General features: G+C 38.3%; 2 protein-coding genes across 2 annotated transcripts in view; one reads left to right on the top strand and one right to left on the bottom strand.

The window, feature by feature from the left end:
• Window positions 1-12,091, top strand: part of TOMM20L (translocase of outer mitochondrial membrane 20 homolog (yeast)-like) — a 12,597-nt gene extending 506 nt beyond the window's left edge. The window contains exons 2-5 of the mRNA XM_010847769.1: window positions 9-98; window positions 7,547-7,628; window positions 10,979-11,121; window positions 12,038-12,091. Of these exons, the coding sequence (XP_010846071.1) occupies window positions 9-98; window positions 7,547-7,628; window positions 10,979-11,121; window positions 12,038-12,091 (369 nt within the window). The remainder of the gene's footprint in view (window positions 1-8; window positions 99-7,546; window positions 7,629-10,978; window positions 11,122-12,037) is intronic.
• A 65-nt stretch (window positions 12,092-12,156) lies between these two features.
• Window positions 12,157-26,272, bottom strand: TIMM9 (translocase of inner mitochondrial membrane 9 homolog (yeast)). Its single transcript, XM_010847677.1, has 5 exons — window positions 26,078-26,272; window positions 23,963-24,051; window positions 15,262-15,325; window positions 14,833-14,928; window positions 12,157-12,664 (listed from the first exon to the last, which is right to left on the bottom strand). Exons 3-5 carry the CDS (start codon window positions 15,298-15,300, stop codon window positions 12,533-12,535), a joined length of 267 nt encoding a protein of 88 aa, XP_010845979.1. The 5' UTR covers window positions 15,301-15,325; window positions 23,963-24,051; window positions 26,078-26,272; the 3' UTR covers window positions 12,157-12,532.
• Between the last annotated feature and the right edge of the window lie 398 nt (window positions 26,273-26,670).

The raw sequence follows: 26,670 nt of genomic DNA, 5'->3' as shown, positions 1-26,670 counted from the left end.
GCACGCAGGCATCTGGAGGGCTCACGACCAGCACGTGCCACGTTGTGTTTGCAGAAAGAAGAGCCCAGCAGCGAAAGGCTGAGGGACGGGGCGCCCAGGTGAAGTGTTTTAGCGACGCTGAGGTGGCGTTACAGTGAGTAACTTCCCGCCGGTGCAGGTAGCGGCTCGGCCTTAGGGTCCCTGGCGGTTTCCTGAGCAGCCGTTTCCCATTGCCTCGATGCCTGCCCGCACCCCGCTTCCGCTCGGGCAGTATTTAGCTTTTATTGTCCGACATCGGGAGGAAGGAAGGAAGGAAGAACCATCTGGGGTCGTGAAAAGGCAGTAATAACGTGGTAGGAAAAGGCACTAATTTTAGTTTATAAAAAAGAAGAAAGAGGAGCCTTTGCCCTTCCTGAGCCGCGTGCGTGCGCAGTCGCTCGGTCCTGAGCCACACCAGACACTTAAAAAGAGACCCAGGTTTGCCCGGCCCGGTACGGTGCTGTACCGCCCATTCCTGTTCTACGGGGCCTTTCTTCTAGCTCAGAGACAGGATGTATCCTCTTTTTCTCCAAAATTGAATTTGATCAGTCGTTTTGAAGGATAATCACAATTATCTTGGTGATTGGTCCAACTTAACCAACTCGCTTCATTTCTCAAACAGAGCGTTCTTGGGCTGTTCTGTGAAATTTTCATTCGGTTGATGCTCGTTTGAGCGCCTCGCATTTGAGTCGATGCCCACTTGAGGCATTGTTCTAAGTGTGGCAGAGGTTAGCAATGGCGAAAGAGCATGCCCCATGTAACAGGAGCACAGGGGATTCCCTGGTGCTGCTGCTGCTGCTGCCAAGTCTCTTCAGTCGTGTCCGACTCTGTGTGACCCCATAGACGGCAGCCCACCAGGCTCCTCTGTCCCTGGGAGTCTCCAGGCAAGAATACTGGAGTGGTTGCCATTTCCTTCTCCAATGCATGCATGCATGCTAAGTCGCTTCAGTCGTGTCCGACTCTGTGTGACCCCATGGACAGCAGCCCTACAGGCTCCTCTGTCCACGGGATTTTCCAGGCAGGAATACTGGGGTGGGTTGCCATTTCCTTCTCCCATTCCCTGGTGACTCAATAGTAAAGAATCCGCCTGGCAATGCAGGATACCCGGGTTCAATCCCTGGGTGGGGGAAGATCCTCTGGAGAAAGAAATAGCAACCCACTCCAGTATTCTTGCCTGGAGAACCCCATGGACAGAGGAGCCTGGCAGGCTACAGTTGCAAGAGTCCGACGTGACTTAGCAGCTAAACAACAACATCAGGAGCACGGAAGAGGCAGAGGATCACTTTCAGGGCCAGGTTATCATGGAGGTGTTCTGATTACCTATTGCTACTTTCACCTTAGAGCTTAAAACTTTATCTTATTTTACTCCTGAATCTTCAGTTTGAGTCGGGCAGGGTGGGGATATCACATTTTTGCTCCACGGACTTCCCCAGTGGCTCAGATGGTAAAGCGTCTGCCTACAATGAGGGAGACCTGGGTTCCATCCCTGGGTCAAGAAGATCCCCTGGAGAAGGAAATAGCAACCCACTCCAGTACTCTTGCCTGGAAAATCCCATGGATGGAGGAACCTGGTAGGCTACAGTCCATGGGGTCGCAAAGAGTCAGACACAACTGAGCGACTTCACTTTCACTTTTCACTTTCATGCATTGGAGAAGGAAATGACAACTCATTCCAGTGTTCTTGCCTGGAGAATCCCAGGGATGGGGGAGCCTGGTGGGCTGCCATCCATGGGGTCGCACCAAGTCAGACATGACTGAAGTGACTTAGCAGACTTAGCAGCCCCAGGGCTACCTGCTGAGTCATCTGAAGGCTTACTCCCTCACATATTGGGCAGTTATGCTGGCTGGCCACTTAGTTGGGACTGTTGCACAGAACAGCTACACAAGTCTTCTCCTTGTGGCATGGTCTTCCTCACAGTATGGTGGAAGGGTCGTACTGGGTAAGCAAGTTTGTAATATATTTGTGTGTGTCTGTGTGGGTGTTGATACACACAATTGACCCTTGAACAGCAAGCAGTTGGGGCAGCAACACTTCTCTCTGTCAAAAATATGAATACAACTTTATAGTTGGCCCTCTGTATTGGTGGTTCCAAATCTGAGGATTCAACCAACAGCAGATTTTGTAGCACAGTAGCACTGTTTATTGAAAAAAAAACACACATATAAGTGGACCTGGCAGTTAAAACCCATGTTGTTCAAGGGTCAGTTGTATATATGTATTTATTTATACATATATTTGAGAGAAAACATGGAGCCTGCCAGGTGGTGCCAGTTCTGCCTCATTGAGACCCACTCAGTTTTGAAAGGAGAGGAAATGGACTCCAGCTCTTGTTAGAGGAGGCTAGGTTTTGGAAGTGCAAGCAGCTCTGGGAATATTGCTGTGGCTGGTTTTGGGACATGCAGTTCTTCACAGAAGACTTTGGGGGTGGCAGATCCTTCTACTCAGTAAATGTTTGACAAAGAAAGGAGTCACAGTTGGGGATGGTGGGAGGTGAGGTTGGAGAGCTAATTAAGGGCCCTGCATCTGGGAAGGCTTTGAAGACCTGAAGTTAAGAAATTCAGATTCAGTGGGGGGAATTATTGAAGATTTCTGAGCAGGAATTGTTTTTAAAATAAGGGGAGGAAAAAACCTTTTTACGTTAGATCAGGCAGGAGTGTGCTAGATGGATTGAAGAAAAGGAAAGTTATTGCAGCAGTTCAGGTAAGAGGTAATCAAAGTCTTGAACTGTAGTGGTGTCAGTGGCAATTGGTGATGAGAGATGTAAGATAAACTTTCCAGAAAGAATAGGTAGTTCATGCTCGCTGATGAAAGGGTAGTAGAGAGCAGGAGACACAGATTTCTAGGGATTCAAGATGGAGTCTCATAGAGAAAAAAGGTACAGTTGACAAAGAAAGTAGGAGAGGGAGTATTCAAGGCTGGGCATGAGAGAGGAGATGCTTTCCCTGGGGCAGAGCCTGGGTCAATTCCACGTCCCTCTCCTTTCACTGCCCTTATAAATGGTTGAAGTTAGTGTTTGTTGGTGTGATTATTTGATAAATTCTTTCTGTTTATTAGAATCAATTCCACCAGGGCAGACCTTGTCTGTGTTTTTACTCTCCATTTTCTCCCCAGTGCCTAGAACAATGTCCAGTATATTGTAGGCACCCAACAAATATTTGTTGAATATTGTTGTTTATTGTTCAGTCACTCAGTTGTGTCCGACTCTTTGCGACCCCATGGACTGCAGCATGCCAGGCCTTCCTGTCCATCACCAACTCCGGGAGTTTAGTCAAACTCATGTCCATCAAGTCAGTGATGCCATCCAACCATCTCATCCTCTGCCGTCCCCTTCTCTTCCCACCCTCAATCTTTCCCAGCATCAGGGTCTTTTCAAATGAGTCAGCTCTTTGCATCAGGTGGCCAAAGTATTGGAGTTTCAGCTTCAACATCAGTCCTTCCAATGAACACTCAGGACTGATCTCCTTTAGGATGGACTGGTTAGATCTCCTTGTAGTCCAAGGGACTCTCAAGAGTCTTCTCCAACACCACAGTTCAAAGGCATCAATTCTTCGGCATCAGCTTTCTTTATAGTCCAACTCTCATGTCAATATATGACTACTGGAAAAACCATAGCCTTGACTAGATGGACCTTTGTTAGCCAAGTAATGTCTCTGTTTTTTAATATGCTGCCTAGGTTGGTCATAACTTTTCTTCCAAGTAATAAGCATCTTTTAATTTCATGGCTGCAGTCACCATCTGCAGTGATTTTGGAGCCCCCAAAAATAAAGTCTGCCACTGTTTCCCATCTATTTGCCATGAAGTGATGGGACCGGATGCCATGATTATTGTAGGCAGAGAGAAACAGCTTGTGCAGAGGCACAGACCTTGAAATTGCAATATTTAAAGTATGTGGCCAAAGAGATAGCTGAGTGGTAGTTTGGTGTCTTATTGTGGAAGTCTTTGATGCCAAATTTAAAAGTTTTGAAATTTTTTTATTGTGGTGGATAACCAGTGATGGTGACTTTATTTCAGGAAGTGGATGTAATTATTTCTTTTTGAAGTATGGGGTGGAGAAGGGAAGGCAAAGACAGGAAAATCAGTGGCAGTCCAGGAGGGAAATGATAAAGATCTGTTTATGTCAAATGAGGAAGAGGCGGAAGCAGGATTTTTCAAATGTTCTTTTATATAATCCTCATAACAACTCTGTTCTTCTGGTTTTATAGATGAATAAACTAAGGCACAGAAAGATGTCTCTTCCTACTTACAGGATCTCTGTGCTTCGTCACCCCAGCCCTTTTTGTTTCCCACAGCATGGTCTGTGATTCATCTGCATTAGATTTACCTGGGGCATTTGTTAAAACAGATTATTTGACCCAAGCACCAGCCGTTGTGATTTAGGAGGTCAGAGATAGCCCAGTGGTTATGCCAGCAGTAATTCTCAGGCTTCAGAATTTAAGAGTCATCTGAGGAGCTCATCAAAAATCCAGATTCCTGAGCTCTACTCAGAGAAATTGATTTGGTAGGTCTAGGTGGAGCCCAAGAAAACTGCAGTTTTAATAGCTCCTTAGGCCCATCCTTTGTGAAACACTGATCTCAGATTCTGCATAATCCCTCATCCCCCTGGAAGCTCCTTCTCTTCTCACTAAGTGAACTCAGATTTCTAGACCTGGGGCTCCAGATTTTGCCTGCCTGCCAGACTCTGTAGTCTTCAATGTTCTGTAGGCACCTCTGCTTTGTGTGTTCAGAAGTAAATTCATCATCTCATCCCTTGCCAGTGTTCCTTTTCCTGTTTCCCTGTGATACTGATTTTGCTCTCTGTTGTGACCCCGCTCAAATATCAACCTCACCTTCTACAGTCAATCCCCAGTTCTTATTTTTCTGTTTTGTGTCTCATACTCTGGGCTTCCCCAGTGGCTTAGCAGTAAAGATGGGGGTTCCATCCCTTGGTTGGGAAGATTCCCCTGGAGAAGTAAATGGCAACCCACTCCAGTATTCTTGTCTGGGAAATCCCATGGATAGAGGAGCCTGGCGGGCTACAGTCCATGGGGTTACAAGAGTTGGACATGACTCAGCCACTAAACCACCCACAACCATCTCATACTCTTTTCCCTTTCTGTTTCCCTTGCTCCTTCACTACTTCAGGCTTTTATTACCTTTTACCCAGAATATTATAATAACTTCCTAACTTGTCTTACTACCTCTTATGCTGTCAGAGTAAATCCTTCTAATCTGCAGCTCTGTAATGTAGCTCCCTACTCTGCAGATGAAAGATGAACCCACTTAGCTTCGCACCATGGACCTGGCATCTTGGGTGCCTTCTATATAGATAGCCTTCTTTTCCTAGGAATTAGACATAATATATGGAAAGCTTTCAGTCCATAGCTGGGCTTCAGTAACTGGTATTTATCATTGTTGCTTCATTCACCATATTATAATCCAGCTATGTAAGATCACTTGAGATTTTCCCTGCAATTTTGTGTCAATTGTACTCTTTTTTTTTTTTTTTTTTAGACCACTCAGTCAGGATTTCTTCTTTAAAAAATTTATTTAGTTTTTTTGGCTGCACTGGGTCTTTGTTACTGCATGTGGGCTTTCTCTGGTTGCCGGGAGCAGAGAGCTACTCTTCGCTGCAGTGTGAGGGCTTCTCGTTGTGGTGGCTTCTCTCACTGCAGAGCGCAGGCTCTAGGCATGCAGGCTTCCGTAGTTGTGGCGCACAGGCCTGGTTGCCCCACAGGATGTGGAATCTTCTTGGACCAGGGATTGAACCTGTGTCCCCTGCATTGACAGGCGAATTCTTAACCACTGGACCACCAGGGAAGCCCACTTGTACTCTTTCTTCATCAGACTTTCACTGAGCTTCTCCACATCTCAAATGCCATCTTTTCTGAGGAACTTTCCCTGGTCTCCCAACCAAATGGAATGTGTTAATATTTTGAGCCTCAGAAGACAGTGGACTTTGTTGTTGATGTGTTACTGATCTCAGGCATACTTATCTTTTCTCTTGGTTAGACTCTGGGCTCTGTGGGGATGGGCACAGGAGTCTAGATCTGCTTCCCTCTCCAGCTCTCCTAGAGTGTCCTGCTCTTGTTCACTAAATATCTCTTGAATGAAACTTGTGATTGTCACCAATCCAAGTTGGATGCATGATACTGGATGCTTGGGGCTGGTGCACTGGGAGGACCCAGAGGGATGGTACGGGGAGGGAGGAGTGTGGGGGGTTCGGGATGGGGAACACGTGTATACCTGTGGTGGATTCATGTTGATGTATGGCAAAACCAATACAATATTGTAAAGTAATTAACCTTCAATTAAAATAAATTTATATTAAAAAAAAACAAAAAAAAAGAAATGTGATTGTGCTGATGACATGATCATCAGCATGTCTGCTGATAAAAGCTTAAAATATGATCTCATCTGCTGGTTCATCCTATTTAAAAAAGATAATTCTTGGGGAAAACAAACACAAAAACCCTCCGGATATAAAAGACTGAAGCTGAAGTGACTGTGGAGTGGATACTTTGAGCATGGTTTGCCCACTTTAGCTTTAAAGACAGCTCTTAGCTTAGTACAGTGATGACCCTGTCCTGTGAACCTGGTCACTTTCTTGAAACAGGCTGTAGCAAACCATAGCATCCTTCTGAATATCACCAACTGCCCTGTCAACCCCCACCATGCCCTTTGCTAAATCAACAAGCAGTGTTAATACTCTAAGCAAGAAAATAGGTTTGCAACATACAAAGAAAGCTACCTTTGTTACAGTTGGTTACAGTGGATTTCTCCTATGTGTACTTAGCAAGCTGGGTAAAATATGAAGTTGTTACAAGTATCTTAACCAAACTTGAATATGCCATGTTTTTCTTTTTTTTTTTTAGGAGGGTGGGGTTCAACTTTTTTACAATTATAACCAGAGCTAAATTAAGAAATTACCCTAGTCTACTGACTTTATTTCTCAGAGTTGTTAGATCTAAAAGACAATATAACTCATGAAAATATATGGAAAAGTACAAAAGCTGATGTAAAATGGTAATCAGGATGTCAAAGAATTAGGGTAGTTGAAGAATAAAACTGGCTGGGCTGCAGACTGGCAGACAGTGGCTGTGCTGGTTTAACAAGGTGCCATCTAGGAAGGCCATTAAATGTACATGGTGACAAATCACAGCCACCATCTGCCATGTTTTTTTGCTTTTTTTTTTTAGTTGCCTGAAATTATAACTCCATTTTAAGAAATTGTTTTAAATATAAAGAGCAACTGCATTTGTCATATTCTGTGTTTAGAGACTAGATTCAAGATGTGCTTTTAAAATAAAAGTTAGCCTGCCAGGCTCCTCTGTTCATCGGATTTCCCAGGCAAGAATACTGGAGTGGGTTGCCATTTCCTTCTCCAGGCGATCTTCTGAACCCAGGGGTCGAACCCAAGTCTTCTGCATCAGGCAGGCATTGGCAGCTGGATTCCTCACTGCTGAGCCACGAGAGAAGCCCTCAGTTTTGGCTAGTAACCATATACCTTACATTCGTTACTTATTGTTAAATATTCTGTGACTCTTTTAGTTGTGGGATCCAGCAAAAAATGAAAAATTACAAGAATTTTTTCTGCAAGAGGTACGAATGGGAGAACTTTGGTTATCCAGAGGTAAGAATGTAAACATACTTTGGTAAGCAGTTATTTATGATAACTGATGTTTGAGAAATATTTATGGATTGGTATTTTTATGTCAGAAAACTTCACCTAGCTAGATGTGTTTCAGTTAGAGAAACTATCCCAGCATTTTCACTTCATTGCTGTCCAGCTCCACTCTGTTAGTTTGTATTTAAGTTCATGTTGCAGTCTTGGGAAGTAGGCAGAAAGAAGCAAAGCCAAATACAAGAACACCTTATTTACTGTCAGATAAAATTCTAAGTAAGTGAGTTTTCCAAATGATTAAATGTTGTATGAATCAAAATGTAAAAAAAAAAAAAATTAACTTCTTTATAAAAATTTTCCTGCCTAAGCATATTCTTAATAAAATACTTACTTACTTTGATGATAAAATTATTATGAGTGATCATTCAGTATAATGATACCTGTGGGGGTACCCTGCACTTGACTTGAGAAACTTCACAATGTTGTCAGGGAAAATGATGGTAGATAATATTTTATAAACATTGTATATAGTAATATCTTTATTGTGGTGTTTAACACTAGAAAGAAAAATTGTTTTGAGGCTTCTTATGTAAAGCATAAATGATATTGTATGCATGAGCACCACACCCATTTATGTCTTTTTTTCACGTGCTGCAAATTCCCATGCATATCACAGTGCCTACAGCTATTTCTGCTTCTCTTTTTTGTCAATTTTGGAGACTTTTTTTTCACTCTGCATTTAGAGGGTAACATCCTCCAGGATTTATAAAAGCAAAAAGTCAGTCAAAATCCTGGAAAACTCATAGCAATATCCACAAATATTTTTTAATGCAGTGTTTTAAATGTTTTAATCCGATGGCTTAAATGTTTTAAGAAATGAAAAAGCCATTCAAAGGCATTGCGTATTAATCATCATAATTTGAAATTTCAGTACTTTTATTCAGTATAAATGTTAGTGACAAAATGAATAGTTAGAGCTGACTTAAACGACGTAAATAGGAGCTATTGTATACAAGATGATGAAACATAAAATTTAAGGACTTTCATTTCCAAGGGCCTCTTTCAAGGTTCTGGGAAGATTCCTGCCAGTCTTGTATTCTTAATTTCATATTCTTTTTCTTAAAAGGGGCCCCAGATTACATAAACTAAGGGCCACACAAATCTGCATGAAGCCCTGCTGCTGCTGCTGCTGCTGCTGCTAAGTCCCTTCAGTCGTGTCCGACTCCGTGTGACCCCATAGACGGCAGCCCACCAGGCTCCCCTGTCCCTGGGTATACTCCTTTGTTATAGAGGCAATTAAAATACAAAGAACCTTTCACCTTTAACATTTTTTGAATTAGGACAGTATAAATATGGGTAGGAAAATGATGAATTATAAATCAAAAGAAAAATAATTTTATTATATTTTTATTTATCTTTAAGAGCTATCATGTAATATAGAAGTGAATATTACAAATATTGAGATGATGACAAAAATTGCAAACTTGAGTTTTTAAATTTTTCTCTCCAGGATAACATTATTTCTGTGAGCCCCTAAAATAATTAGCACTTTTAGGGTTATATACTTCTACTTTGTTTCTAAAATTCTCATTCGTTGCTTATTCTTTAAATCCCCACCAAACCCAAAACCAATTAAATAAGAATCTCTGGGGTAGGACCCAGGTATCAGAATTTTTTTTTTATTGAAGTATCATTGGTTTACAATGTTGTGTTACTTTCAAGTGTACAGCACAGTGGTTCAGTTATACATATATTCTTTTTCAGATTTTTTTCTTATAGGATCTTGAGTACAGTTCCCTATAGTTCCCTTGTTGGTTACCTATTTCGTATTCAGCAGTGTGTATAAATTTGTCTCTCCCCATTGGTTACCATAACTTTGTTTTCTGTTTGAGTCTATTTGTTGTGTAAATAAGTTCATTTGTGTCATTTTTTGGATTCCATGTTAGTGATATGACAGTGTATTTATCTTTCTGTCTGGCTTACTTCACTTAGTATGATAATCTCTGGGTCCATCCATGTCACTGCAAATGACATTATTTTGTTCTTTTTTATGGCTGAGTAGTATTCCGTTGTTTATATGTACCACATCTTATTTATCATTTACCTGTCGATGGACATTTAGGTTGCTTCCATGTCTTGGTAAATAATGCTGTAGTGAACAATGGGTGCATGTATCTTTTCAAATTATGGTCTTCTCCAGATGTAATATACAAGTTATTATTCTTTAAACTCCCCTAGGTTATTACAACACACTGGTTGAGAAACACTGTTCTAATGCAGTAATTTTTCAGCCAATTTTCTGTAATGTCTTCTCCAGTCACTTCTGCCACCACTGCCAACCCAGTTTTCACTACTTTGCTGTCAGGTAGTTCTGTAGCCGTCTCAGTTGTTTTTATGTCTATGTAACCAGAGGGACCACAGAGCCAAAAATTTTAATAGAAATCTCTGATTAGCTAATTTGATTGGATTGTTGGTTGACCTAATTAACCAAACTGACTAGTTTTGGAGCTATGTTAGCTCCATCAACTTGAGAGCAGCCTTACCGCTTTTTCTTTCTTTAAAGGGTTTGATAGAAAGTCTTTGTTTCCTACTTAGTTATGTTAAATATGTCAAAATTTCAACTTTTGCTATTCCAAAACATGTGAAGGAGGGGCAGTGCACTGTAGTCTCAAGGTTCAGAAAATTAGGTGCTATTACTAATTCTGGCATTAATTAGCTTTGAAACCTTAAATTATTTCACTGATCTTTGCCTGATTTTCCTAAAACGAGGTAGTGAGATTAAGTGATTACATGTTTTAACTTAAAGTCCTATCATTAATGTCCACTCTTCACAAATTTCATTCTTATTTTATAGCCAGTCATTCTAAAACTCATCTGTCTTCCCCTAGATACATAATTCATGGTTACACTAAATCGTGTTTCAGCTCTTTAATAATACAGTCTATTTTATAAAAGTCTCATTTAGCTAGGATATCAAGATGTCTCATCTGTAATGTTTCATCAACCACATAGGTAAAAATAACTCATATCACTAATGACAGACACCAGTCTTTTTAAAATAAACTCAATATTCCCTCTTGCATACCCAAATTGCAGAACATGAACATTTTCAATTCAAGAGTGCACTTTTAAATGGTAATTTGGGTCAGAAAGTTATTCACACTGCAGCCTGATCACAGTGAATCTAATAGGCAGCTCAACATTTCCCTGTTTATATTATTTATTCTTTTTGAGATTTGTTCATAGTCTTTAGTTTGATATGCTTTTGTAGTTTTAATGCTTGGTGCTTTCTTGATAATTTGTAGAATATATGTTTGAGGAACTTTAAAATCCTGCTCTAAACTTATCAATCTATTCAGGAGAGCATCGAATGGGGGTTGAACATCTCAGCAATGCCCTTTTGGTGTGTGGGCAACCACAGGAACTTCTGAAAGTTTTCAAACACACACTTCCTCCCAAGGTATTTGAGATGCTATTGCACAAAATTCCCCTTATTTGCCAGGTAAGCACATATTTATCTTTGTTAAATGAACACTGTAAATAACCATGTTGGGCTTGATTAGACAAAAATAGCAAAGTATGTGTGTGAATGACCCTAAGTTTTAAATGAGTAACATCTCTGAATTTTTGTTTGCTTTTCTTAAGATGAAACAAATTTCTTCTTTCATGTTCCTTTGACTATGATGGATTGTATATTTTGTTGAGTATTATACACGTTTCAACATTTCAACTTTAAAGTTAACATTGTTTATTTTTGTACTTTCTGTTATTGACTGACTGCAGTGTCAACAGAGGCCTATAAGTGGTATTCTTAGATAAATGACCTAATGGCCTATAGAATGAGCATAGAAAACTGTAAATTATCGAAGCAGAATAATACTTCTACTTTCCAATATGACAAAACACAGAAATCACTTTGGTAAATTTAAATATATAGGCTAGTTAGTATTCTCTTAATTAGAAGTTTATATTCATAAGTGGACTGATGCCTATTAAAAAATTGGCTTATGAATGAATTTCATTTGATAAACTGCTTGCTGTGTGTACTTATACGTCAATCAGAATTTCCTGCAAATGCTTGGAATTGTTTAGCTCTAAGGTGCTACTTTAGTTTACTTTTTATTACAATTGATCACATGCAGTAGTTGAGAATATACTGTATACTGTTGGTCTGACTTGGAATCATTCATGGTGGATTCTCAGCTTTTAAACAAAATACAAAGCAACAGTCTCCACTAAAGCACAATAATCAACTCTTAAGCATTCCCAAGCTAGTGTCAAATGGAATGTTTCCTCAAGATATATGAAAATGTAGCTAGGATAAGAATGTGTAGTGCCCACTGTGACACAAGAAAGGAGAAAAGAAAAGGATCATTCATTAAAATGATTAGCAAGTAACTATTTTATGTATTTACCAGCAATTTGAGGCAGACATGAATGAACAGGAATACTTGGAGGATGATCGTGATTGAAAAACACTTCAACGTATCCACAGTCCAGTCAGAATGCTATGGAATTATATAGTTTAAACAACTGCTCGGTGACATTTCCATTTATTTTACTTATAGTAATAAAATTTCTTCTATCTCATACATGATATTTTGCTTTAAAATTAACAGTCACAATTGAAGAAACAATGGTTTATTTTTCTAATCAAGTGACCAAGCTGCTGAATCTTAAGGCCTCAACAAGTGTTGCATCTTATTATTTTCATTGAACAATAAGACCTTCTATTTTGATTATTCCTGTATATAACAATTTTGTTTCTCCAGTTGTTTCCATTTGCCAGTCATGACAGATGGTTTAACATGGTGGCTACTGCTTTCAGAGGATTCTATCAGGTGAATCCTCATTTCCAGTGCAATAGCTGTTGGCAATCTTTCATCAAAAGTCCATCCATTAGGACTTCTCTATCATGGCTGGCCAAGGAGTCCTGCTTTGGCAGCCAGGGCTTCATTCTGCTGAATGTGATATTCCTGAAATCTCATAGATATTCGTTGAGTCATTTTTAAATACTTCTGTAAGCAATGTTCTGAACAGGTAGTCTAGGAATAAAAAGACCCAAGAGGCAACACAAAAATATTAATTAAAAATATTGCACATATTCTAAAAGAATAAACAGTGGGTACTTTTCTTTCTTCAAATATGTTTGAGAATTAAACGGTATCAATAAGTCACAAGTGATCATAGCTTTCAACTGTTAATACCTTCATATATTTATAAAAATCAGTACATACTGAATGCTTACCAGTTTGTAGGTACTAAAAACAGTGGTAATTCCCTGCCTTCTGGCCTAGATTTTCTGTAGGTATGTTTCAGTAGTAAGGCAAATTCCACATTCCCATCTGTTACTCTGATTGTCAGAATGTAGGTCCAGTAGCAGGTTGTTCCTTTTTAATGAGAAAGTCCATTCTCAATGTTGCTATTATTATTATAATAATTTTGGCCATGTTGTGCGGCTTGTGGGATCTTCGTTCCCTGACCGGGATTGAACCCAGGCTGTCAGCAGTGAAAGCACAGAGCCCTAACCACTGGACTGCCAGGGAATTCCCCATTCTTAATTTTCAACTTTTTACTTTTTAATAAGACTATTTTACTTAGCATCTCTCAAACTTTGTCATTTATTTAACAAACACTTATTGGATTGCTGTTTATATTAATATGTTAAGTTCTTGGCATTAAAATTTATCAGCATCTTCCACTGGAGGAAGTTTGTGTCACTTTTAGCAAATACATAAATGTTTTGAAGAGATTATTAAAAGTTAAGATTTGGAACTGGGATTTCAGAGTCCATCTATGCAATATGAGCCACCAGATTCAAGCTCTGCTTTTTCCAAAATTAACCTGAGTTCTCAGAGTCAGATAGGAGAGCTGTGTCAAGTTTCTCTAGCCTGGGCATCTTGACTAAAATCTAATTATTAAGAATCTTTGGGGAACACATGTACACCCATGGCTGATTCATGTCAATGTATGGCAAAAACTACTACAATATTGTAAAGTAATTAGCCTCCAATTAAAAAAAAAAAAAGAATCTTTGCTGTGGAACAATATTCAGGAAGTCCCAGGCATCTTCTCTTTAAAAAGTCTGCCATAGTTCAGAGTGGCTGTGATACTAAATTTGATATCATTCAACTCAATGCCACAGAGTCCTTGGCTGTTTAAGTTCCTTTGAGTAAAGGAACATATAAAAGATAGCCTAAATTCACTAACACATGAAAAGATGCTCAACATTGCTCATTATTAGAGAAATGCAAATCAAAACTGCAAAGAGATAATTACCTCACACCGGTCAGAACGGCCATCATCAAAAAATTTACAAACAATAAATGCTGGAGAAGGTGTAGAGAAAAGGGAATGCTTTTGCACTGTTGGTGGGAATGTAAATTGATACAGCCACTATGGAAGACCATATGGAGATTCCTTAAAAAACTAGGAATAAAACCAGCATATGACCCAGCAATTCCACTCCTAGGCATATACAGTGAGGAAACCAAAACTGAAAAAGACACATGTATCCCATTGTTCGTTGCAACACTATTTACAATAGCTAGAACATGGAAGCAACCTAGGTGTCCATCGAGAGATGAATGGATAAAGAAACTGTGGTATATATACACAAGGGAATATTACTCAACCATAAAAAAGAACACGTTTAAGTCAGTTCTGATGAGGTGAATGAACCAAGAACCTATTATAGAGTGAAGTGAGTCAGAAAGAAAAGATAAATACCATATTCTAATGCATATATATGGAATCTAGAAAAATGGTACTGAAGAATTTATTTACAGGGCAGCAATGGAGAAACAGACATAGAGAATAGACTTATGGACATGGGGAGAGGGGAGGAGAGGGTGAGATGTATGGAAAGAGTAACATGGAAACTTACATTACCATATGTAAAATAGACAGCCAACAGGAATTTACTGTATGGCTCAGGAAACTCAAACAGGGGCTCTGTATCAATCTAGAGAGGTGGGATGGGGTGGGAGATGGGAGGGAGGTTCAAAAGGGAGGGGATATATGTATACTTATGGCTGATTCATGTTGAGGTTTGACAGAAAACAACAAAATTCTATAAAGCAATTATCCTTCAATAAAAAAAGATAGCCTAAATTCATATAATAACTAGGAACAAGGAAAATGTTGAGGGGCATCCCATTTATATTGTTTATGATGACCTTAGAGAATTTTTAGTGAGCAACAGGTTTCATACCTCTTCAGGTTTTACTTCTCTTGTTGTGAAGTCTTTAACACAGTCCAAAAAGCAGGTTTCTGTAAGTTTATTGTAGGTTCCAAGAAATTCCTTAAACTACAAACAAATCAGAAGGTTCTTTAATAACAGGTTTTTAAAACAAATGTTTTAAATACTGATGTATCTAGGCAAAATATCCTGTAATACTTGAAAGGTTCTTTTACTACCTTCAATAGGTATAATATGATCTACAAAATATAGTCAGATTTTCTAGTTGAATATTTATCTTTTCCTGGATTATCTTTCAAACTATCTGAAAAATTTGCTTCATATAATTTAACATCCATCTGTGGAAATGAAATATAAATATTTTGTGCTGACTGACATGGTTGTATCCACTAATGCCTTTAAGTTTTGCAAAATCCCTTTTCCTTAATTATATTACCTTACCTGTTTTATCTGATCAGATTCTGGTATTTGTGCAGCCATATTCTTTTGGTACGTTATTAGTCACCTGATTTAAAAGTAAAAAGTTTTGTCAGTCTGTATACAAATGTTTTTAGGCTAACTGAAGGTAATAAAAACAAGAATAGATTATGAAATAGAATTGAAACAAGTCTACTTGAAATTACTGTTCAAATTTTATAGATTTCTAACTGATTATATAATTATATGCCATGCCTCCCAATTTCCCAGGTCATTAATAAGAACCTTATAGTTTAGAATTTAATTTTTTAATGTTAGCTAGCTATAAGACCCAAAATCCCTATCTATCTAAATCTCCAATTTTAAGACAGTTTGCTCTGTTACTTTGCAAAGCCATGTGTTAAAGCCCCATTCATAGTAGAGTTTTATAGGAAAGAAATCTCTGGTGTCTCTCTATAAGTACTTAAGTTAACTGTTCCACTGGTTGCTAACACAGCTTAGACCTATGCTATTAAAGATCCTTTTTACAAACACCATCTACTTAAGACCTACCAGAAACTTCTGAATATATGACACTTGTGATCTAACTTGGGGGCAACAGAGAAGTGAAGACAAGGAAGTCAAAGAGCCTTTCTGAATTACTGGAATTTTCACATATCGTAAATGGAGGACACAGGCTCAGTTAATTCTGACACAGGAATGTGTCACATTACTTATTCTATCCTGGCTAGTTCTAGAACAGATGAAATATATAAAAGATTTGTATAAAACAAAGCTGTTTAAAACAGAAACAACATGTAAAGGAAGAAAAAACAAATGCTAATTATGTATACTGCAAACAGAATTTATATGCATTTAGCTTTGAGTTTCCTGGTAACCAATACAAAAAAGATAAAACTGGATATGTATACCATTCTTAGGTGCTGCTGCTAAGTTGCTTCAGTCATGTCTGACTCTGTGCAACCCCAGAGATGGCAGCCCACCAGGCTCCCCTGTCCCTGGGATTCTCAATGCATGAAAGTGAAAAGTCAAAGTGAAGTCGCTCAGTCGTGTCCGACTCCTAGCGACCCCATGGACTGCAGCCTACCAGGCTCCTCCGTCCATGGATTTTCCAGGCAAGAGTACTGGAGTGGGTTGCCATTGCCTTCTCTGACCATTCTTAGCTAATACTGTGAAAAAATATTCTCATTTTAAATAACAAATGCAATCAATGGTAATTCGATTCCAGCATTTCCAACCATGTATAAAACTTACCCTCTTTTGCATTTAGTCGTCCCTCCTCTTTTGTCCCTATCCTGTATGTTCATGAGTATTATTGCCATTTTTAAAAGTTATCTTTTCCACATGCAAGGGGAAGCACCAGTTCTCTTCTATTTACTATCCTAGTCTTATTCCAAAGTCTAACTGTACTGTATTTTAGAGAATCTTTGGTTTAGCAGTAACATAATATAAACTATCTTTTCTACAAAAACTCTTTGGTATCTGCTATAAACAATGCAGTAGTGGTTTTAGATTAGCCCAGCAGTCAGGCAACCCAGTGTTCCATAAACACCTAAAAAGTTATCAAGAATGCTCTTTATTCCTATTTTACTTCACAGCTTTATAAATGAGATATATATTTTAACTACATAAATTACCTGAAAAATACCAGGAATTAACTAAAGATCACAACTTTTCAGGTATTGCTGTGACTATCATCATTGTTATGTTCCAGGTAAGATACTTCCATTATAGTTACACTTTGCTCACTTAAGTCATGAAACACTGATTCCATACCCTCCAACTATGGGACACAATAGAAACCCAAACCTAAAGATTACATCATTTTCTAATATCAATTTCAAACTTTTTTTTTACAGTTTGAGATCTTAACAGTTACAATTTTGCTAGATAGATGTGGGTAGATGTTGATAGATAATCACTCAGTAAACATTTATATACCAAGTATTGTGCTAGTTATGAAACCAGCCATGCTTCTGAGGTAAGGTGCACTTTATGACTGCTATAAAATATCACTAACCAGTCAAAGAAACAGACGATTCTGTTAATATATCATACAATGAGGTTTAGGATTTGTGCTTCTAGGAGGATGAGGTAGATATGCTTTTTGCTATTTGTCTAAGTACAACTAAAACCCCTGGACCTTACATGCTTATCCTCTCCACCAAAGGGCTAGGAACGGGGAAGCCTATAAAACAGAAAACTTTTAAACAATAACTGCTGTACTCCAGGCCAGCACAGAAAAAACTGTGGTCTTCATCTCTACCCAAATCAGCATATGCCAGGTAGACATCTACCCTCACCAGGCTCTCTAACAAGATACTCCAACTCCCATACCAGAGTAGCATCAGAGAAGCGTTATTAGGGAACAGGGGCTTTAATTCTTACTGAGTATTAATAAGGACTGCTCCCCCTAACTGTCAGTGGAAACAGCATGGGGAGCCTTCCATCTCAGTTGTCAGTGATGAAACACCTTTCTCCCTTCCCTCTGGGGTGGTATCAAAGGAGCCCTAGCTGAGATTCAGGACCTGCCTGCTGCCCCATGGTAATGAGGCCATATCCTCCTGTGGTGTCAGTGGAGGCTCTCTGGGGAGCAGCAGTGAGGCGCTCCAGTCCCCCTCGGCCAGGGAGAGACCAATGACGGCCTAGTAGAGCCACAGCTCCCACTCTCACCAGCAGAAAGGAGGAACATTCCCCAGACCCCTGAAACGCACACACCCCTCAAGTGACAGAGTGAGGAACCTGCACATCTACCTTCACCTGGCAGTAATGAGATGCCCTCCTGTCCCCAGTGAAGCAGTGTCAGAGCAGCCAGCTATAAGAGAAAGTTTAAGCAAATCTAGTCTCAAAATACAAGATGCAAAATCTCCAGGTTATAAAGAAAAAACCTCATACCAAGAACTAAGATCTCAAAAAAAAAAAAGTCCAACACTGAGATGAGAGATACTAGAATTATCTGACAAAGATTTTAAAACAGCTGATATAAAAAAACTTCTTCAATGCACAATTAAGAATGTTTAAAACAATTGAAGAAAATATAAAGCTCAGCAAAAAGTGAAAAATATGAAAGGAAAAAAACCCCAAATAAGCTCAACAGACAGAATCAACAGCAGAACAAGAATGGGGGAATAGAGGAAAGAATCTGTGAAGGAAGACAGAAAACAGAATTATCCAATCTGAATAACCAAAAAATATTGCATAGAATAAAAAAAAATGAACAGAGTACTAGGGATCTATATGACTATACCAAAAGATTTAACATTTGTTTTATTAGAGTCCTGGAAGAACAGAAAGAGGAGCAGGGCTGTTAAACTACTAGAAGAAATAATGGCTGAAAACCTCCCAGATTTGGCAAAAGAGGTTTACAGATTCAAGAACTAAATTGTATTCCAAAAAGCGTGAATACAAAGAAATCCACATCAAGATACATCATGGCCAAACATTTAAAAACTAAAGACAAAAAATTTTGAAATCTGCAAGAGAAAAAGAGACATCTTACCTATAGGGGATACACTATTAGGATGACAGCAGATTTCTTATCAGTCAACCCAGAAACCTGAATCTGGCAAAAATACCCTTCAGGAATGAAGGTGAAATCAAGCCATTCTCAAACAAAGGAAAACTAAGAGAATCCATTGCCAGTAGACCTGCCTGAAAAGAATTAAAGGTCTAAGCAGAAATGAAATTATAAAAGGAGACTTGGAACATCAGGGAGGAACAACACAGGAAGAAAGAATGAGTAAGTACAGTACATTTCCCTTCTTGAGTTTCCTAAATTATATCTGACAATTGAAGCAAAATTATAAAACTGTCTGATGTGGCTCTAAATGAAATTAAAAGACACTTGCTCCTTGTAAGGAAAGCTATGACAAACCTAGACAGTGTATTAAAAAGCAGAAAAACTACTTTTCCAACAAAGGTCTGTATAGTCAAAGCTATGATTTTTCTAGTAGTCATGTACAGGTGTGAGGGCTGGACCATAAAGAAGACTGAGCACTGAAGAACTGATGTTTTTGATCTGTAGTGATGGAGAAGACTCTTGAGAATCCCTTGGATTGCAAAGAGATCGAGCTAGTCAAGCCTAAGGGAAATCAACCCTGAAATATTCATTGGAAGCCAGCGCTAAAGCTCCAATACTTTAGCCACCTGATGTGAAGAGCTGACTTATTTGGACCCTGAGGCTGGGAAAGATTGAAGGCAAAAGGAGAAGGGGGAGGCAGAGGATGAGATGGTCAGACAGCGTCACCAACTCAATGGACATGAATTTGAGGAAACTCCAGGAGATAGTGAAGGACAGGGCACAAAAGATCAGACACGACTTAGCAACTGAAGAACAACAAAATAAATGGGAAAGTAAAGGGAAGTAAGGCTTCCACACTTCACTGAAACAAGTAATATGCTGACACCATTAGACTATGATAAGCTTTGTATATCTCATTTAATACCTAGAGCAACCATTAAAAGAGAACAACATAAGGAGATAACACTCAAAAACATTAGATTAATATAAAATGTATTCAAATAATCCACAGTAAGGCAAGAAAAACTAGAACAAACAAAAGAAAAAAAGCACATTTCAGCCTTAATAAGCAATTAGATTAAATATAACTGGTGTAAATGATCAAGAGACAGATTGGCTGTTAAGAATTTGCCTCCCAGTGCAGGGGATGTGGGTTTTGATCCCTGGTAGGGGATCCTATAAGCTGCAAGGCAACTAAGCCAGTGCGCTGCGACTACTGAGTCCGCCACTGCACCCAAGACCCAACACAGCCAAATAAGTAAATTAAAAAAAGGGAACTGTCTCAAGTCAACAGTCTATGTTTTTATTTTCTTTTAACCTCAAGAACCTAAAAAAGAGCAAAATAAACCCACTTAAAGTATGTAGAAGGATGAAAATAATAAAGAACAGAAATCAGTGAAAATGAAAACAAAGCAACAAACAAAAATCAATGAAACAAAGATGGTCCTTTGAAAAGACTGTAATAGACCAACCTCCAGCAAGACTAACAAAGAAGTCACAAATTATCAGGAATAAAACAGGATATGGTAATATAAACCCTGCAGATTCAAAAGAACAGAACTATGAAGAACTTTATATACATAAATCTAACAACTTATTCATGAATTTAGTAGTATCCTAATATTAAAACTAGACAAGATGGTACATACAAGAAAACTACAGAAAAGTATCTTCATAAAATAGACATAAAAAATAGAAATAAAAATCCTTAACAAAACAATAGCAGATATAATCCACCAATATGTAAATGTGATCCACCATTTTAATAGATGAAAAAATAAAAGTCATATGATCTTATAAACTGATGCAGAAAAAACTTTTGATAAAGTCAGTACCCATTCATGATAAAAACTCTGAAAATTAGGAAAAGAGGGGAACTTCTTCAACTTGGTAATGTACACCTACAAAAAATCCTATACCCTATACTACACAGTTAATGGTGGAAAACTGAATATTTTGCCCTAAGATAGTGAGCAAAGCCAGATGTCTGCCCTTAATACTCCTTCTCAACATACTGCTTGAAGTTCTACCCAGTGCGGTAACTCGAGAAAAGGAATAAGACATACAGACTGTAAAGGAAGAAAATAAAACTGTCCCTCTTTGTAGATGGCATGATTGTGACACAGAAAATCCCAAAGTCCCCTAAGAATCTACAAAGAAACTCCTAAAACAAAATAGTTTAGCAAGATCACAGGATTCAAGATAAACATGCAAAAATTGTATTTCTATATACTTTCAGTGAACAAATGTACACTGAAAAACAGAATACCATTTATAATCACTCAAAAAAGATTTAAGGGTAAATCTGACAAAGCATCTGCAAGACTTGTATGCTGAAAACTATAAAATGCTGATGAAAGAAATCAAAGATTTAAATGGAGAGACACGTTGTGTTCATGGCCTGGAAGACTCAGCATAGTAACGATGTCAATTTTCCCAAAATTGATATACAGGCTTAATGCAATTCCTGTCATGGTCCCAGTAACAGTTATTATAAATATGAACAAGATTATTTTTAAATTTATATGGAAGGCAAATGGACTTAAATTCAAAAAAATAATAAGTAGGAAGAATCAGTTTGCTTGATTTCAAGATTTAACTACATAGCTATAGTAATTAATACTGTATGGTATTGGTGGAAAAGCTGACACATAGATCAACGAAACAGGACAGAGAACCAGAAATAGTCACGCAAATAGGACCAAATGATTTTTGGTAAAGGTGCAAAAGCAGTTAAGTGAAGACAGCTTTTTCAACAAATAGTGCTGGAATAACTATACATCTATAGGCAAAAAATTTAACTCAAAGTAAGTCTTTCACTTTATACAAAAATTACCTCAAAATAGATTTGGGACTTAAATATAGAACATAAAACTGTGAAAACTTATAAAGATAGGAGAAAATCTTTGGGCTTTAGGGCAAAGAATTCTTAGCCTTCACATGAACAGCAAACTACGTATCTGACCGATAACTAATAAATAACCAGACAAGATAAAGAAGCCTGCAGACTCTAGTATAAACACAAATAATCCAATTAGAAAATATGCAATAGAAATTTCACCAAAAAGATTATTCAGATGATGAATAGGCACATGAAAAGATGTTCAACATAGTTAGCCGTTAGGGAAACAAAACCACAGTGATATATAGCATTATACACCTATCACAATGGTTGAATTAATTAATATACATCTATCATATGACCCAGCAATTGCACTTCTGGACATTTTTCAGAAAGAAATATAATAATATATTAATATTATATTATTATACGAAATAATATATTAATATTATAAGAAATATAATAATATAAAACTTATAGTCACACAAAAACCTGCACATGAATGTTTATAGAAACTTTATTCATAACAGTCAAAAATTGGAAGCAATCCAGATATTCTTCAACAGGTAGATGATTAAGCAAACTGATACACCCATACCATAGAATACTCTTCAGCAATAAAAAGGAATGAGGTACTGATACACCAATAGCCTGGATGAAACTGAGAGAATTACGCTAAGTGAAAAAGGCCAATCCCAGAAGGTCATATATTGTGTGACTCCATTTATATAACATTCTTGAAATGACAAAATTATAGAAATAGGGAAATTATTAGTGGTTGCCAGGGGTTGAGGAGGGGCTGGAGGAGGAGGGAAGTAGGTGTTACGATAAAAAGGCAACATGTGAGACTTGTAAAATGGAAATGTTCTGCATCTCAATATGAGCATCCTGGCTGTGATATTGCACTATAGTTTTGTAAGATGTCACCACTGTGGAAGGCTGGGCAAATGGCACAAGGTATTTTTTTTCTTAGAACTGTATGTGAATCTACACTAATCTCCAAGTTTGAGGCTGCCAAGCTTTCTACTCCCTGTCCAAGAATAAGATACAGTGTGCTGTGTGGTTAGCAAATGATCAGAACTAGAGTTCTTTTGGCTTACTACTCCAAAAGCAGCCTGAAAACCGGTAAGATGACTTTTGTGGATAGGTGTTAAATGAAACCTTTGTTTTGTGAGAACTTAAATTTATTTAAGTTTGCAAATTATAATGCCCAAATCAGTTTTTATTACTATCCCAGTATTTCTTCAGTTAAAATTCACATATGTGACTTTCTCAGGGAGAGGTCAGAGAGGCAGAAAGTATGAAATCTTTAAATGTTGTGTCAGTTTCAAAAATTGGTAACACTGTGTTGACTCCTCATCACTTCCCCTTTCATATATAATTCATAGTGACAAATGATTGTTATTGGGAAGTCTTTGAAGAGATACAGATAAGGAACACCCCCAAATATTATTTGTTCTTGGTACTGTCTTCTAATATACAGTCCTTAATAGTATGCTGCTGCTGCTGCTAAGTCACTTCAGTCGTGTCCGACTCTGTGTGACCCCACAGACGGCAGCCCACTAGGCTCCCCCGTCCTTGGGATTCTCCAGGCAAGAACACTGGAGTGGGTTGCCATTTCCTTCTCCAGTGGATGAAAGTGAAAAGTGAAAAGCACCCCACAGACTGCAGCCTACCAGGCTCATCCATCCATGGGATTTTCCAGGCAGGAGTACTGGAGTGGGGTGCCATTGCCTTCTCTGCCTTAACAGAATATCTCCTCCTTAAAATGAAATAGTTTATCTTACTTCAACAGTAATAAAATCTGTTTCTTGAGAATTGGAAAATAAAAAAAATGTTTCTAGTACTCAAAGACCACTGTGTTAACATTATGATCTCCTTTTCTCTAGAATCATTCAATGATATATTTTCCAGTATCAAGATTATGGTATACCTAAGTGAAGGAACTTGTTCCTAGAAAATATTTGAGATAATTGAGTGAATAAATGATTTTCAAATTTACTTGCTAGTTTGGGTCTGACCTAAGTCTTCCAGCATTCTATTTTGCAGCTATTTAATCATTAGTTATGCTGACTGATCAAGTCCAACAGCCACACAAACCACTTGATAGTGAGAAGAGGTAGAAGCAATATAGCTGCCCTTTTATTTGGTCCTAATTACCTTTTACTACAAGCAAATGTTTGTTATTGTAGAGGCAAATATCCAACCAAGGTGATACCTCTGGTTATATGCTTTAAACCTGGAGAGGGAGGGAAGGGGTCTTAAGAATGATTACAGCAATGCTAAGAAATTTTTGTGTCAAAATATATCATAAAACCAGGGAACTTAAAAGTAAAAAGAGATGTTAGTCATCAAGCTCAAACCTTTCTTGATGCATGAGTTTCCTTTCTGTTCTGGGAAAGGAGTTGTCCAATCTTCACTTGAATGTCTCCAGTAAGGCCTGATTTCTTACCTGAAAAAGGAAAGGATTACAGTATGACTGCTGAGGCCCCTTTAGGCTCTAAGTGTTTGATTAAACCTGAATTTCTTCTGGCTAAATCATATTTTTTGAAAAGCTTCTTCCTTTTCAATAAGCGAAATGAGTTTTCTCAGTCTGAGGTTATAGTTCTTTAGCATATGTGTTATTATGTATTAAAAAATACTTAATATCCTATTTTTCCAGGTAATATGTATGTTCAGGTGAACACACAAGGACCAACAATTCTCTGAAATTTCTGAGTATTAAAAAAAAGAAAGCTAGGGTGTGATGGGGAGATACCCTCTAGTCTTCAGAATTAGATGCAGATCTGTACCATGTCTGCAGTCAAATTTCTAATTTTGTTCAAACTTAATTTACAATAAGTGATTCTTCTGATGTCCTTAGCCACTGTCACTATAATTGATCTTGGGTTCACCATGACTGGTACTGGTAATTGGAAATTCTGTGATTTAAGCAGGATTCATGAATGGATAATAAAACTACAGGGTTGTAGGTTGTTGGCGAACAGGATATATCCATTGTAGTATCAAAGCATTTCACAGGTTACACAAAAAGAAAACTTTCCTTTAACACTGGGAGATCTATCAATCACCACCTTAACCAGTGTGGTACCACATATGTGGTATTCTTGCCAGAAATGTTTGATGTGACTCTGATCATGAGAGAATAATTAGGAACATCCACAATGTGGGACAATGTATAAAATGACTGGTCTTTTCTAAAAGTTATAAAGGAAAAGGAGTAGAAAGAGTTTTTCTAGAATACAAGACTAAAGAGTTGTGAATTTTGGATCATGAATCAAAAAAAAAAAAACACTTTTGAGTTAAAAATAAAGACTTCTGGGGATAATCAGAGAAATTTGAATATGTTATTTTCTTAGGTGTGATAATCATATTGTGGCTATGTAAAAGTATGTTCTTAAGGAGATACATACTGAAGAAAATAGGGTTAAAGGTCATGATGACTGCAACTTTTAAGTGGCTCAGCAAAAAAAAAAAAAGTCTGAAAGAGAAAGCAAATAAGTAAAATGTTAACAACAAAAAGAAATGAAAGAAACCAGTCTTGTGAGCCATTTTTTTTGGTCCAGGGCTGTCTGTTCTTTATTTGATAGCTCAGATGTCTAAACCAATCTGCACTAACTTGCTATATTGATATAAAATAGGACTCTACGACATGTCCCTTTACTTCATATTATTTGCAGGAGGTGTAGGAAACTGCGCCTGATTAACCTTAGAGAGTAGAGGGCAAAGGTCACTTTTTCTTTTACATTTAAAGTTTCACCTAGAAAATAAGGGTGATAAATCATCTCCAAAGTCTCTTACAGCTCTGACACTGTCATTATATGTTTTAATTCACGTAAATTATAAAACAAATTGTGAACAGGTACTACCTAAAAGCCTAATAAAGGAAATATAACTGAAATTATAGAAACTCATCAAGATTTACAAGGTTCTCTAAAGCTGAGCCCTTACTGTCTTTTAATTCTAGGATTTCTTCTATCAAAATAGACAGCTGAGTTGTAAAAATAAAAATTTTCATTTAACTTTTACATCAGATTACATTTAAAAATTTTTTAGTAATGCGTAAAGGGAAACGTTTAAGTAATCCATCCTCGAAAATCAGCAGATCAGATAAGGTGTGTTGGCACTGGTATTGTCTCTAGAGAGAATTTTTCAGTTAAAGGAGAGTCTCCTGCTTGTCAGCTCAAGGTCAAGGCGTGGGTGCCTTTCAGTCTAACTCACTATCCCCAAACAAGACCCCGATTCCCCAGATCTGAAGATGGCTTAGAGCCTCGAATTCCGATTCTCGTCCAGTGACACGGTTCCGAGGGAAGTCCCAAACCCGCTCTCGGTACGCGCTGCCCGGATCCGCAGCCCCCAAGAGCCCCAAGTACAAGAGGCGGCCTCCTTCAGAGACCCTGCCACCTTTCCCCGAGCGTTGCCGGCCGCCCCCTCGCCTGGAAACCCGGGATTCTGTGGACAGAGAAAAGAGACCATACTTAAGGACAGACTCTCGCATCCGACACCATAAAAGGCTGGGGGCTGCGTTGCCAGTCGACTCGCTGGGGGTGGGGGGCGGAGGGTCTGGGTCAGGGCGGGCGCCTCAGTCGCTGGATGAAAGAGAACACGTGGGAATGGCGATGTCAAATGGCTCTTATACCCTTCGCCGCCGATTCGTTATAATGCCAGAAACTCTAGAGGAAAGAGTAGGTATCGTAAGTGAATTTTAAAGTACCATGACAATTATTTTTTTTACTCTATTCTTAGACAAAATTCTATATTTCTGACTTTCTCGCCAATATCAACACGAATCTGTCGAAACTTTTTGTAAAACTAATTTACTTAATCCCGCGTCCCTAACGGTCTCCAGGAGCATTACTGTAAACAGTCCCTAATAACAAGAATGGTGTATAACCAGCTAGGTCGGGAGTTCTTCAGGTCCTAGATGAGACTCGGGTGTTATTCAGTGTTTTAAGTCTTGTGGGGCAATGTACTACTGGCTTTAATAAAAAATTCACACCCGTTTTAAGTGTTTCACGCCGGCAGTTTGTTTCCACCCGGAGAGGGATGGAGAAGCACCCGACAGTGTTTA

This window comes from Bison bison, unplaced genomic scaffold (genome assembly GCF_000754665.1).
Source record: "Bison bison bison isolate TAMUID 2011002044 unplaced genomic scaffold, Bison_UMD1.0 scf7180017864254, whole genome shotgun sequence".
NCBI lineage: Eukaryota > Metazoa > Chordata > Mammalia > Artiodactyla > Bovidae > Bison > Bison bison.
The sequence above is the reverse complement of the archived record's forward strand: the minus strand, read 5'-3'. Positions and strand labels throughout refer to the sequence as shown.

Coding starts and splice junctions, on each gene's coding strand:
- TIMM9 (XM_010847677.1), bottom strand. CDS start 15,300: ATGGCTGCACAAATACCAGAATCTGATCAGATAAAACAG. Junction 14,929..15,261: donor AATCTGATCAGATAAAACAG/GTAAGGTAATAT, acceptor ATTTGTTTGTAG/TTTAAGGAATTTCTTGGAAC. Junction 12,665..14,832: donor GAGAAGTAAAACCTGAAGAG/GTATGAAACCTG, acceptor TTTTATTCCTAG/ACTACCTGTTCAGAACATTG.